A 14,932-nucleotide genomic window follows, 5' to 3' on the forward strand; every position below is an offset into this window, starting at 1 on the left:
CAGTCCGTGCTGTTTTCAAATTTGATGTGACAGCATCTTGGTGATGGCTAATGCTCCACTTTGATGATCTGAACACCCCCTGCCAATGGTTGGCAGTAGATTTCTTAAGTGCTGTGCTTTTCCTTTTTGTGTTGTTTTTCCTTTTATTTTCGTTCCATCTACAAGAAACTGAGGTTCTTCTGGCCAATGCGATTGCCCAGTCCAGTCCAGACTGCAGTGGTGCTACTCATAGAACTAACTGCTGTGAGCATGCTGCTCTAATTGAATCCCCAACCTGTTACTGGCATATGCAGTAAGCATTCAGCAGGGGGCAGAATGGAGCATGTCAAGCTAACCTGCATCCATGCTTGGACAGTTAATGGGCGTGCATGAGTGCATGGTGTTCTTCTGATGGCCTGTGCTGGAATTCGTTCACGGATTGGTGTGTTTACGTGTATCTTGATGCTGATTAATGTGGTGCGTCTGTGTTGCATGCATGTTTGCAGTTTAGAGACACAGAAAAGAAGAAGTAGAGAAGGAAGCAGTAAGAGGAATGTAAGAATGTTCTGTTGTGTACAAAAAAGAAGAGAAGGAGGAGTGGAGCAAAAGAGAGTAAATAGGTTATTTCCTGTGAAATCAGAATTAGGAGTGAGTTAATTTGCTGAGGAGTGATAAAGAGTGACAGAAGAAGAGAGATATTTAAGGAAAGAAAGGGGGTGGGGGGATCCCCATTGTGTTTCCTCTTCCTTTTAGACTATACTGGGTCAGGTCTTAGGAGTAAAATCACAATACAGCATAAACATAAACAGACATACACTCTGGTACACACACATTCTTAGACAATGCATGCAAGAACGCGCCGTCCAGACGCCGGAAGAGGCGAGTTTTAAAGCTTTATCAACCCAAACATTCACCCCAGAGAATACCCTTAACTGAGACCAAAAGCAGACAGCAACAGAAAACGGTATCCTCTGAAATCAAAATGTTATCTACCTCTGTGTGAAGCTGAGTCTGAATGTCATGAAAGTTGATAGGGACATGGCTACTGGGTGAAGATACAGACAACAACAGAGGAGCGCACTGTATTCTGGATGAGGCTTGAGTGGGGGAGCATCAACAAGCCTTCCTGTTTGTAACGTTAGCTTCCTCCTCTCCTCACTCCTGCTCCGAGTCTTCCAGAGATTCTGTGTTTGCAGAGAGTCTCCTAAACTGACTGTGTTTCGTATTCATCTCCAATTCATCTGCACCTGCTTCACTCGCTCGTTCGCCTCTCTCTTCCCCTGACTTTAAAATTGTAATGACTTTTTACATGTACACTGTGCACCCCCTCCCTCATCTCCCTACGTCAAAAAATGGGTGTACGCTCTGCCGTGGTCACATGACTGTGCTTGTGTGTGGTGGGTCATTCCTAATGAGGGGATGCTACCAGACTCCTCGTCTCTATAGCAACTGTGTGTTCTCTCTCTTTTTTTTTTCCATTCACAGCCATTCTTTGTATTTTTTTTTTCTGTCACACAGTACTCTGTTTTCTCACTTATTCCCTCGCACTTTTTGAAATGACACATAGGAAGCCTTTTATTTGAGGCATTGCTTTGTTCTGCATGTTCCCTCATCCAAACTCTTTATGATAATACAGAGTTTGTCAACAGTGTCCTAATACTGATTCAATTTCTTGCCTTTTTTGCCTCAGAAATAAACAAATTGAGGCAAGAGAAACACTACTTTGTCCTGCCAGCACTGATAAAAGAGATAGCAGGATGATTTGGGCACTGGTAGACTGTCAGCGAGAAGGGTGAGAAAAGGGACAGAAGAAGTGATGGGATGGGAGAGGTAGCTGTTGGCGGCGTAGCCTTGATATGGACTGACAGCAGGTAGGCTGACAGCAGTTCATTGGATTGTTACATCATAACCAAAAGTTGAACATTATCCCGATACACACTTTGTCATTCCACAAATCAACTAGGAATGGTTAATTTTACAAATAACAGAAAACAAAAGTCATTTAAGCAAATTTAAAAAACAAAACAAAACAAAACAAAAAAACACTCAACACCAGTGGGGGAATGTCTGAAGATTAATATGGGCTGGAGTGCGGACAAAGGAAAAAAAGGGTTTTCCTTTGAGTGTTAGTGGGAGGAAGCATGGTAAATAAATACAATCAGCTGGGTGAGGTGAAAGCAGGGGGAACAGGGATTTGTAGCTTCCTACTTCACTACAAGCACGGACAGAATGAGCTGAAATAGCCGCTTGCGGTGGGAGAAGAACGTGGAGACAATGATTCATGTTAATAAAAGCCACAAACACAAGAACAGACAAAGGAGTCCATAAACCAGTTGACGACAACTGCAATGAGACTTTAATTGTTCCAGTGTATGGATCCGGCTATATGGCGCAAGGCAGGAGGACAGCTGAGAGGGGCACTGATGTGAGTGAGGGGTTCGGAGACGGTAGAAGGGGCGAGGACCTGGGAGGGGGAGTAGAGGCTCGTTGGCAAGCTAAAAATATCTGCAACTATTGTTGCCTTGACCTTGCACAGGGTCAAGTCTATCTTTTGCACTTTGAGAATCCTGTGATTGAGGTGCTGATTGGAGCTCTTTAAAAGTGCTTTGGCTCGGCTCAGGCAGCATCAGAGAAGCCATTACACGACGCTGAAGGGCTCCCTATAGAGGGTACACCTCCCTCCCCCCAATCCCGCTTCTCTTCTTGGACACAAGAGGAACCAGAAGAGATGGACACTGAAGAAGACAAGGGTTTACGGTGTGAGGGGCTACAAAGGGGCACGTATGCGCTTACAATAAATAAATCAGAAAAGGGGATTGGGTTAAAGAAAGGAGGAGAAAGAGAGGAAAACATCTTCAAAGAGCCTGTGGTCTTTTTTGTAATGGCCAGGTGTAATCTGAGAGATAAACCAATTAACTTGAAGAGAGGGAGAACAAACTCAAAGGGAGGATGGAAAACACAACATAGAAAGATGAGCTGTAAGTAGGTGGGAAGTGGAAGCGAGGTAGTCAAATGTGGTAATTATCATTTCAAAAGAATTAATATGGACAGAATGAGAGAAGGACGCTGAAGTACCTGAAAATGGGATGCTGTTAACAATAATATGAAATCAAGTTTGTCTAATTACTGAGTTATCCTAACACTACAGTTTCCCTTGAGGTTTCCAAAAACAACAGACTTAATGTTGGTCCTGGAAAATTAAAAAATAGAGGCAAAGAGATACAATATGGAGAAAATGAGCGGTCGAGAAATGTAATTGAAGATGGCGACTGTCTTTTCTCTTAAATCTGCAGGGACAGATCAATCTGGAAAAAGTGTTGGAAAATGTGTTTGTGAAATCTGAATCATGAGGAATATCTATAAGAAAGTGTCTGAGGCAATAGCGGCGAGATGAATCTAAATTTCAGAAATGGATGGACTTGGTACCAAAGAAAAAGTAATTATGTATGTTATGTGTAACTTTAGACAGATGTGTGAGGTGATTTTCTCGTTTATCTCTCATAGACACGGGGCTGACCTTCCATTATGCTTTTTTTCGTGTGATAACTGACATGTGTGGGTGTGTTTTGGTATTCAGGGTGTTGTCATCAAAACCAAGGAGGAGATCTAGAGGGATTTTAGAGTTTTGGTTACACGTCAAAGTAGAAAGGAGAGGGAAGAGGAGGCGTTTAGAGATCGAGAAAGAAGAGGAAGGGATATCAACATCAAACATGACCACTACACAGGGTGCAGGGTTAGGAAGGAATATGGGGGGAGGAGAGGTAGAGGGGGGTAGGAGAAGGAAGAGGGAGGAAGGGGCGAACTGTGGTTGTTATGTTCATTGTGGACTTTACCTTTTTGATCCACTTCTATTCAAGCATCGGAAAAAAAGGAGAAAGAAGGAGACAGAGAGATAATATAGAGAGACAGGAAGAAGAAGAGAGGGAAAGGAAAGAGAATAAAAGGAAAAACAGATGCAGGAAAAAAGAGAAAATTGAGATTAAATAAAACGCTGTCCTTTCTCTCACGCTCTGTGTTTTTTTTTTTTTTTTAAAGCAAGTTATCTGTCTGCGTTATGGCTGGCTACTCACATAAAGGATGGCTTGAATGGAAAATGAGAAGGGGCAAAATGGCCTGACCTGGGTTTTAATCCTTTTCCATTTCCTTTCACATTTATCAATAACCCCTCAACAACACAATCCACCCATAGCACACACTCTCAGCCCCGTCTTACCACAGAACACCCCCCACCCCACCTCCCAATTTCCTCTTGTGCCGAAAGCGCAGCTCCGAGAACCTGTCTGAGAGAGAAACCGACGAAGAGCATCACGGCGTTTTTCTCTTCAGCTGCAAAAAAAAAAAAAGAAAATGGAGAGAAAGACAGAGCAAGAGATAGAAAAATGGCAGATGGAAAGGTGGTGATGAAGCTATCTATCTGTGACCAGTTGTCTTCTGAGAGTTTAACAAGCCCGTTTTGCTTCCTTCATCTCCATGCATAGTCTACGTCAACATTTCATTTTAAGAGCTTCTTCTGGCCTTACTTGATTTATAGAGCCAGAGACGCCTGCCACAGAAGCCGGCAAAAAAAAAAAAAAAAAAAAAAGAGAACACAACACAACCCATCGACCATCCAATCAGTGGGGAGCTGCTGGCTTGCCTGGCCGAGACCGGCTCATCAAAGCAATAGAGAACAAACAACAAGGGGAAAGGGAGGGCTTGACAGAGTGGAACGCCTCAGAAACACAGATAGACCAAGAGACAAAGTCAGGAGGGGGTGGAGGTGGGGGGGTTGGGGGGGGGGCGAGGTTGGGAAGGGGGTAAAGACAAGAAAGGGATAAGAGAAATGTCGACAGCAGCAGGCTCATCACACACAAATCAATAGCTGGTTGTGCTGAATCACAGTGAGGCCTCAGCTGGCACAAACAGGTAAAGTCCGGGTCCCTCGATATCCATCCATGTCAGCTGGGGACTACAGGATGCATGTGCTGAAATCTCAGCTCCGCCCTCTATATTATGGCTCTTGCACCCGCTTTTCCTCCGTGTTTGCTCAGGCAAAAGTGCTGTGTGCGAGTGGAACGGCGTTCTCCAAGAACAGACTTGTCAAAAGTCACATGGCTCTCGGATCCCCGCTGTGAGCGTGATTGTGGTGTGTATGTCATGGGAAGTCTCACATCTCCAGGGATTCCTGTGGGATTGTCACAACACCTCTCAGGGTTGCCCGTCAACAGAGAGAAAAAGTGAGAGGAAGGAGGAGAAACTGACCAAAAAAAAATAATTTAAAATAAAATAACATAAAATAAAAGAAGTATCTGGTTAAAAAGAAAAGGGAAGAAAGAACCATTAGCAGCAGCAGACGGCCCTGCACCTTGGCACCGGCACGGTCAGCATCACCATCCACACGGATCATTTATCATCTCACGCCAAGATCAAACTGGACAAACAACCTCCAAGACCAGGAGAGTGTGAGCCAATTTCATTGGAGAAGGGTGAGGACAGGAAAGCAAGACTGCAAATCCTGTGAAACTGTGTTAGTTGGGACACGTCATGTCCCCTCCCCCCAACTGTGAGTGCAGTCATTACTTCCAAGGTTAGAACAGGGAGGGACTGACTTAATGACTATTGCTAGCATCCAGAACTTTCATCCAGTAGGACCCAGCTGTGGAGGAAGTTGAAGGGGGTCCACTGGACTCGGTCATTTGGGAGAGTTAAAACAGAACAGTGCCTTGCAAAACTATTCATACCCTTTTAAGCTTTTTTAGTTTTTTCAATTTACCATGCTGCAGATTTCAATCTTTCAAGTGTATTTAATTGGGGTTCTAAGTGGCACACCAATATAAATAAGTACAAAATAGTGAAGCGGAAAGAAAGTTTTCATTTTTTAACAACTAAAACTCTGAATAATTTGGCTTGCATTAGTATTAGAGTCAGAAACTCGTAATATAATCTCGTAAATCTATTCAACACAGCATTCAAAGTCACCTAATTAAAAGATGGAGTAGATAGAGTAATTAAATCTCAATGTAAATCAATCTTTTCTGTGAAAGTGACAGAGTTCTTTCAGGCAGATTAGTGAACATTTAAACTGCATCACGGAAACTAAACAACAAAGCAAACAGGCCAGAGATGAAGTTGTGGAGAAGTTTAAAGCAGAGTTAGGCTATAAATAAGTATCCTATGAATATCTCACAGAGTGCCATTCGACCCATCATCTTGGCTCTGGGCAAGGAGAGCATTACATGTCTCAACCATTTTCTTCAGCAGGGATGCGGAAGCTAGTCAGAGTTGATCAGAGAAGACAGATGGAGACAAATCCAGGGCAAAACTGTGAGAAAACCTGCAAAAATCTGTAAAATAATTGATTCTAGGGCCAAAGCTCCCCTTTATGGATTACAGTGAACCTAAACATGCTGGCCCTGCTACAAGGGGAAGCTTAGCTGTACATGCTGTAATGGTGTTTCTACAAAATATTGAATCATGAGGAAACAAAGTGTCCTTTCCAAGCAGTTTTTTGTGAAAAAAAAAGTAACTTATGTAGAACTCTTTTTTCACTTCACCATTAAGCATTTTTTTGTTTATTATATAAAATCCCATTAATAAAAAAGTAAGCTTTGCAGTGGCAAAGCTCATTTTAGGTTTGTCAAAATATAAAACAAATTTAGCGGGTCTAAATACTTCTGCAGGGCAAAGGAGGCAGTATTTTTCCATGTCTGAGCAAAAAATTGCTGACTGCAGAGGTTTTCCGCTTTACTCCAGTTTGTGTCCGCGGTTCTTATAAAATAGAAAACGGAATGCAATTTTCTAAAAGCTCAGCTAGGAATATATTTTTCAAGTAGTGGAAATGGTGGGTGATACACTGCAGTGGCATGTAGACAGAGAGAGAAAGGGAAATAAAGCTTCTTCTCTGCTGCGGAGAGAAAGAATATAAAATCAGGGAGGTGGAAGACTTGTGTTGACTCCATTTCTTCTATTCTTAGTTGCCTGAAAAATAGAGCGCAAAACACAAATTCGCACAGCGGCACACATTCCTGCAAACGTGCACAGACAAACAGAAATAAGAGACAGAAACTCATCACGCTGTCATCGCAGTGAGCTGAAGGTTGGATTGAGGCCACTTTGGATGTTTGTCTGATTCTTTAGCACTCCTCTTTCCGGGCTCTGTTGAGAAATACGTTGCCGCCCTCTCTGCTGTTAATCACTCTGCTCGGTGCTCTCCACAACCCTATCAGTTACTCCCACAGCAATGAGTGCAACTAGAAACACATACTGCAGGCTGCGCACAGGTATAATGTTTTTGCTCTGTGAGGCGACTTAGTCGTCTCTGTCTCCTCTTCCAAGTGCCGAGAGATAGTGTGTCTTCTTCGGTTTCTCCTGCCCTCTCCCGTCTCTGTTTTCTCTTCTTCGCCCGTTTCACTCTGTCCTAGAAAAAAAAAAAAAAGTCATCTCTTCCCAAGGCCAGAGTGAAGCCTCCTGCCTCTCACTCACCAAACATTTATGAGCCCCCACGTCTTGACGGTGTCCCTATACATATTAATAGATTTTCATTTTAAGCTACATCAAAGTGCTGCCTCTCCTCCCCCTGAAAACTTGTCATATTACAATGCTATTATTCTTTCCACTGACAAACTCTTCCCGACAAGTCAACTCTCACTTCCAGCAGATTTGTGTCCAAAAAAGCAGCGCCTTGTAATGAATAGGCAGTGCTGAATACATTTCTGGTGGAAGAATCCATTTCGTAAAGTGAAACAGTGGGAGAGTGGCTAAATCTGAATGAAATACAGGAGGCTGTTGCGTTAAGGCAAGCAGAGTTGCCACAGTGCCGTATATCAACCAGCACGGTGCATATTAACAAGGGCTAAATGTTCTGGCCTGGCAAGTATGGATGACCCTAAAGGAGGCCACTCAGAATCAATAATGATCTAGCAATGTATTCTTGAGAGAGAGGGGGAACAGGTAGAGCTCCCTCATAGGCCAGGTTTACTATTCACCCTGCGTTAAGACTGCAGTGGGGGCGTCTCACTGCAGTAAACACATGCTGCAGCTGTGTTTATGGATCTGTGATTTCTTAATGGAATCCAGCAGGCTACAGCGGGATGTGACAGTGTGAAATGAGAGTTCAGTTGAGCCATTTTCTCCTGCTCTGTTTCAAATGGCAAAAAAAACAAAACAATGCAACGTGGCAGGGAGGCTCCTGCAGGGCTTTTTAGCTCAATGAGATATGATTTGACTTGTTGTATTTTGCAAAGGCAACCGCGCTCACAGCGACCTTACACACGTGTTCCGCTGTCATATCTGAGCTCAGGCGGCAGAACTGTGTTGTGTGTGTCAGATCTGCTGTTGCTGTCACCTCACCGTTTCAGGTGACTGGCAACATGGCGCCTGTGTCACACAAGCGCCACTCACACAGAGGACCCTGTCAAATGCAAAATCCCACTCAGCCATCAACTTGGCTGCACACCATCTCGGGTGCTATGACACACAATCTTTACATATCACTTTCCTCACCCTTTTGTTGAGACAACCAGCAACAACAACAACAAAAAAAGAAACATGCGTCAGACTTGGATGGTACCCAAGTGCCCAGCATTCTCAGTCAGACGTGAACGATGGGGCATTACCAGAGCGATTAGTAGCAGCAAATTCAATTAATCTTGACAAATCTCTGCTGAGGCAGAACTGAAGAGTGCAGAGCACCTCCCTCTCCTGGTAATTAAAAGTGGCCGAGTTGAGTGGCGTATGGCGCGATGGTGAATAGGCTTCAGGAAGAAAAGTTCCAGCTCAGAGTTTTAATACGTCAAGAGTCGTGCTCACATTGTCAGACGAGTCCAGATGCAAAAAACAGCCCACGGCCTGAGCTGTATATGAATTCAGTTTTGTTTGCATTTGCTTATTCAGAGCATGACACAAGGACGGAGTATATTGGTTGTTTGTATTTTGTCTCAGACATGCAGAACCTTTCATCGCATGGGGATCAGCTCCCAATTTTCTACGCCGCTCGCTCATTGCTTGTTCAAAATCAACAAAGGTTTTAACAAACAGAAAGGGGAAAAAATGCAAGTCAGCAGCTCTTAATTCATGATACACTTTGATTGCTGGGTAGATAGAGAACAAGCTCCACTTGAAAGTCAAAGAGAATAATGCAAGGTCAGGATACAGGATGGAAAGGAAACAGGAACAACTGATTGATGATACTGTTACCCTCAGTAAACAATAGACATAAAGCTACACTACAGGACTTGCACAAGTGTGACCGGTGAAGATGGTGACCGTGCTGTTTACACCTCCTGGAAGAAAATAAGAAGAGAGGGTAGAAAGCCCTGAGCAAAACAAGAGCAGAGAGTAAACTGGGTCCTTGGAAATCCACGATTGTTTGGATTTGATTTGTCCCACCTGAAAAAAAAAAGAAACCAACAGAGACAGAAGAAGAAATAGAATTGAATGAAAAGACTAGAATTGGATTGAAAGGCAGAAAAAAAATGGGGATAAATGCCAGTAAAGGTGAGAAAAAAAAAGGTTTGGGACTTGAAAGTACATTGAAAGTAAAGAGAAAAGCTGAGAAAATGAAGAAGAGAGAGAGACATGAAAAGAAGTCAGACTGACTGTGTGGGGTAACAGTCAAAGTGACCACTGAGGGAAGGAGAGGAAGAGAATGGTAGAGAGAAGAATAAGGAAGTTAGCTGGTCGATGCCTCCTCAGTCCTCAGCTCACCTCTACCTTCATTTCTGCAAAAAAAAAAAAAGTAGACAACCATCCTTAAAAAAATGAAACAGCACGCCCAGCCTAAAATATTACTTTTAACCCCAAAAGACAAACACTTCTGCTCCGTAGAGCACACTTCTGCCATCCCCCCTCAGACAGGCAGTCCTGCACACAGTGAAGGGATCAATGCTGAGCGTAATAATAAATGAGAGGGAGAGGGGGAGACTGAGCGGAGATTTTCACATGAGCGAGGATCAACACAACACCATATAATCACAGCCATGTCTGCTCTTTGGGGCTGCGCGAGTGTGCTCTCATCTGTGTGTAGATGCTCACTCAGACAGGAAGAGTAAGAGGAAAAAAGAGCAATTTGTGCATCCCTCCCTTGCATTCCTTTTTTTTATTTATTTATTTACTTTTTTGTTTGTGTGAGTGTGGATTTGTGCAGCCCACACCTGCCGCAGACTTTTGAGCAGAGCAGCCAGGAAGCCAGCCGTTACCATGGGGACAGTAAAACGTGCGGCACTGCAGGTCATGTGCTCTAAAATAATCCCCTCGCCTGTTTGTGTTAACATTTCCTTCTGTGAGGTGTGGAAAACACTCAACAACCCCCCCCTATCCCACCCCCCCCCACCTCCACCCCCTTGGCCTGAGAGTCTCACTGAGCCCAATTTTACTTTTTTATTGAGAATCAGAGGGACAGCAAAGGTGTTTGGCAGCAGATAAAGACAGAAGCACGCCCCAGGGTTAATCAGCGCGTGAGTTTGGGACGGTGTCTGTTACACCGCTGTGATCACCAATAGGGGCTGACCCCATGTTTGCAGTAGATGTGAGTGAAGTGCTTATCAGACCCGGTGTTGGTGGACCATCTCCCCCCCCCACCGCCCCCTCCCATGTGAAAATCCCCCTCAGGTACTGGTGCATCACTCTGCTGATGGAGAAAAAAGGTTTAGTGCTCTGTGATGGCGTTGGTGTTTGTGTCTGTGCAGTGTGGCAGAGAGTAAGAAGAAAGAGAGAGAGAGAGAAAGGGAGAGCAGGTGAGGACTTATGTGTCTCTTGTTTTGTCTTTATTGTGTTAAGGAAATCCACAGAGAGAGAGAAAGCGTGTGTGCACGTGACTGAATTGTCACTTCTTGAGGGGAGTTGAAGAGGGGCTAGGGGGGGTTGAGGTTAAGATAGAGGTAAGGGTGGGAGGGGTGATGAATGGGGTGAGAGGGGTGGGGAAGCCAGAGGAGGTCTTAGTACTCACTGTAGGGGACACACTCATACTGGATCTCCAAATACTTGTAGGTCCCTGGGCAGGGGTCTGGGAACACGTCTGACCCTGCGACCACCACACACTGAGTGCGATTATTACACCTGAGAGATGAGATGGACAAGGGGAGGTGGGGAGAGCAGAGAGAGAGGGAAGGAGAGGAGGGGGTAAGCGATAAAAAATGATGAGTGCCATTGTGAGAAAGACAAAGAGGAGTGGTTATAAAAGAAACATCTTCAGGCTCAGAAAGACGGAGGGAATTGTAGGGAAGGGAGTAATTTCACACTACACTAGATCATGTGACAGCTACACCCGAGGGGAGGTGGGAAACGGGCAGGGAGGGGAAAACAGGGAAAAGGATCGAGGATAGAGAGAAGCAAGGGGGGGGGGGAGGGGGGAGAGCGGGTGGGTGACGTCAGAGCCTCCCCTCCTGGGGGATTGTGAGTGGGAGCAATTAGAGGTGAGAGAACAGGGAAGGGCGAATGGGGTGGGTGAGGGAGACTAAAGGCAAATACTCTACACTACGAACTTTGTGGAACACTTAATTGCAAATTACTTCTACATCTAAACCAAATTTCTGCGAACTCTCTCATGTCTGCACATCCTGAGCAACATAAACAGAGAGAAAAAGATACTCATTTGCATGCACTCAGTGGTTCTCGACATACAGGACTTTTCCCAGCTTTGAGCATTCCTCCCCTGCGCAGGCTTTTTCTCACTTCATATCTGAAATCTCTGCTGCACTCACTCTATCACCCCATCATTTCTGGAAGTCTTTTTCCTTCTTTTAGTCTCTCAATACTCCCCTCCACCCCCTGCTGCTTTCCTCCCTTGCTCTCTCGCGCTCTCCCCCAAGCCTCTGCCTCCATTACATGTGTGATGGATAGCTGGGAGAGGGTTCCCATTGATCTGAGCTCAGAGGAAGAAGATGCTGAGCTCAAACAAGGAGAGCAACAGTGGAAAGCCCTACAAACGGTTCTGCAACAATTCCCAAGCTCACGCATTCTCTTACACCCACTCATGCATGCACACAGAACTAAATAGGAGCCAACACTATCGTGGAGTTAAATGTTTCACCGAAAGCTTTGGTGTTATACAGCTATTTAAAAAAAAAAAAAAAGACAAGTATTTATAGATTGCTTGCCGAAAGGGTTGGAGATCCTTCAAAAAGACGCAGGTGCCCAAACGGCGCAAAGCAGCATCGAAAAAACTGGGAATTCTTGAGGGATTTTGCTGTGAAATAGTATCTTGTTCCTCTGCCAATAACAGGCTGTGACTCTGCACAAACACATGCACAAGATCCAAACAAATCAATACTTACCTCTGTGACATTATCTTGAAGGCGTCGGGCAGGTAACACTGCACATTCTCCATCTGAAAGGGATCCGCATCACAGATCTTGTCATCGGTGCGGCCGTAGTTGGCCGTCTCAATCATGATGACATCGCTTCCGGGACAGCGCAACTCGATTGGGTAGCCTTCACATGCCAGCTCCCGGCGCATCAGACCGAATGGCATCATTGACCGGCTTAGAGCTGGAAAGGGAACAAAGGAGAGCGGATTATTGATTATTCACTAAACCTTAAAACCTTCAAAAGGCTTTTTATTATTCAGCATCGTCATAAATATCATATATATATATATATATATATATATATATATATATATATATATATATATATATATTAGTGTCTGACGAGAGCGGGTTGAACAAGTAATGATGTAAAATACAAATTATCCATTAGTGCCCTGCATTCAACGAGTAGTAATGTACAGCCTGGCCGTTTCATTTCCACATTGGAACATCACAGATCACATATTGGCATTCCGGGGTTTGCAGCCAAACCAGCTTCTCCAGTGAGATATGGCACCACTTGTGAAACAAACTGTGAGAGTTTCAAATGTTAACAAACTCCTACACACAACCAGGCAACAGCTTATGATGCTCATTCCCACACCGCAAAGGGATAAAAAAGGAAAAAAAAAGTGTCCTTTCCAACATTATTTGTTTATTCCACCTAAACAATGCAACGGAGCTGAACATTTAGATGCAGCCGGAGTTCAAGAGGATGTGATAGTGGAACAAGAAAAAAATAAAAATAAATAAACAGAAAATGAGTGTCTTTGCAAACTTTCACCTTAGCTTTGTACGCCATTTGCATACCTACTGCTAGTAATCAGCCCACTCAGAGGAATGTCAATGTACTGCAGCGGCTCTGAGAGGAAAAGGGTCAGATGGGACAGTGAGGTACTCAGGGTTAATCGCTGAGCCAGACTGAGAGGCATGAAAGAGGGCTGCAAAGAGGCTCTGAGAGAGACACTCGTTGTCTCTCTAGCTCTCCATAACTACGTGCATTTAACTGCTCATGTAATCAGGCACACATGCAAAAATAACAAAACGACTATGAACATTCTTTGCGGTGCAGGTGGAAGCAAAAACAAATGCAAATAGAGGCACTGTGAAAACTGGAAATTAAAACTGAATCTCGTGCCAGTGAATGCGAGAGTCGCTGTCCATGGTCCTGAAATGTCTAACCCCTCCTTGAGGAGAACGTTATAGAGATTTAACCTGCGTCCGAAGCCTTTAGGTGCAGAGCTCTCTGCTGTGTTGAAGGACCAGACGTCTTTGACTGAGATCCTCTTTGCAATGTCAGAGGGAAGGATGTGGACTTACAGACCTGGCTGTGAGCGTACTGTCAAATCTAGACAGACAGCACTAGTTCTACTTTAATAAGGCGGAAGTTCTTTATAAACAGAGCCTTTCATGCACAGCACCTCCCCCTGCAAGACAGGCTCGGCGGTAGACAAGGACACTGAGTCAGCCTCTCTCCCCTTTTACTGTTAGTAGGGCTGTTGTAAACGAATATTTTAGTAATCGAGTAATCTATCGATTATTCTTACGATTAATCGAGTAATCGGATAAAAAAAATTATAAAATGAAATATTGGTAAATCTGGCATAATACCGGTGTTACTATCAGATATCAATATCAGTCCAATTTTTCATATTTGAGCATCCCTAACAGTTGCTTTTTTGTAGTTTAGAAAACTAACCTGTAACAATAATAGCTCACTTTCTAAGTTAACCAGAAGAAAAGTTATAGAAAAATCTGAAATTATATTGAATTTAATAACAAAGAGGCAGGCTCACAAATATGCTTATAAAAATGTCTACAATCCAGCTTTTAGTTTATGTATTCATCTTCAGTGAGTTTAATAGATTAATTAAACTCACCTTGCCACCTAACCTGTCACGCTTTGGGTTTGAAAATACGGGAAATGCCGCCTGGAGTGGGAGGAGAGGGCGAATGAACGAACGTAAGATGGGGTGGAGGGGAGGAAATAGACCAGCGGACTGACGAACCGTTAGACCGGGGGACGAACACGGGGGGAAGCAATACGGGATATTTACGACACCTTCACTGGTCACACTCAGAAACTCATCTACCAGCCATGTACGATGCGCTCCGCCACCCGTTTCTTCAGACCGGGATATGAAATTTATTGTGCGGTTCGTCGGTAAAGCTACATTTACACGGTAAGCATCAGCTACTCAGCCGCCCGCCCTGTTCAGGCTATCCGCTCACCTCAGCGCTCTTCCCGCCGTTCGCTTTCAACCAGCAGCCCCGGAGGAGAAATGCTGCCGTACTCCAGGCATTCCCCCAGTCATTTTAAGGATGCTTATTGGTTCCCCAAAAACGATAAAAAGTCGGGCATTATCATCAATCCATAAAATCCCCACGGGCCAATCTTGAAGATTGGACTTTATGCCGCTGAGACTTAGCTTTTGTCAACAACTCAGAGGCGGAAGTGAGAGCTCCGCGCAACGCAAATGAAGTCCCGGCCGGAACACGGTGCGCTAACTAATAAAACATAAATTAACGAAGCTTCGAGGCAGGTAAATTTTCCTCGAGGAATTTTAGTAATCGAGGTACTCGAATCATTCGAGGAATCGTTTCAGCCCTAACTGTTAGTGCTAAAATACACAGAGGAAGGCCGCTTTCCCTTCCTGAAACTGAGCTAA

The 14,932-nt window shown here is 44.2% G+C and overlaps 1 protein-coding gene across 1 annotated transcript in view; it reads right to left on the bottom strand.

Annotated features, from left to right (window-relative positions):
• Window positions 1–14,932, bottom strand: part of adgrl1a (adhesion G protein-coupled receptor L1a) — a 58,140-nt gene that overhangs the window by 28,561 nt on the left and 14,647 nt on the right. The window contains exons 2-4 of the mRNA XM_015002296.2: window positions 12,231–12,444; window positions 10,904–11,013; window positions 3,813–3,827 (exon numbers count right to left, since the gene is read on the bottom strand). Coding sequence (XP_014857782.2) covers window positions 3,813–3,827; window positions 10,904–11,013; window positions 12,231–12,444 — 339 coding nt within the window. The remainder of the gene's footprint in view (window positions 1–3,812; window positions 3,828–10,903; window positions 11,014–12,230; window positions 12,445–14,932) is intronic.

This window comes from Poecilia mexicana, unplaced genomic scaffold, assembly GCF_051168715.1.
Source record: "Poecilia mexicana isolate PSO_F unplaced genomic scaffold, ASM5116871v1 scaffold_8, whole genome shotgun sequence".
Lineage (NCBI taxonomy): Eukaryota > Metazoa > Chordata > Actinopteri > Cyprinodontiformes > Poeciliidae > Poecilia > Poecilia mexicana.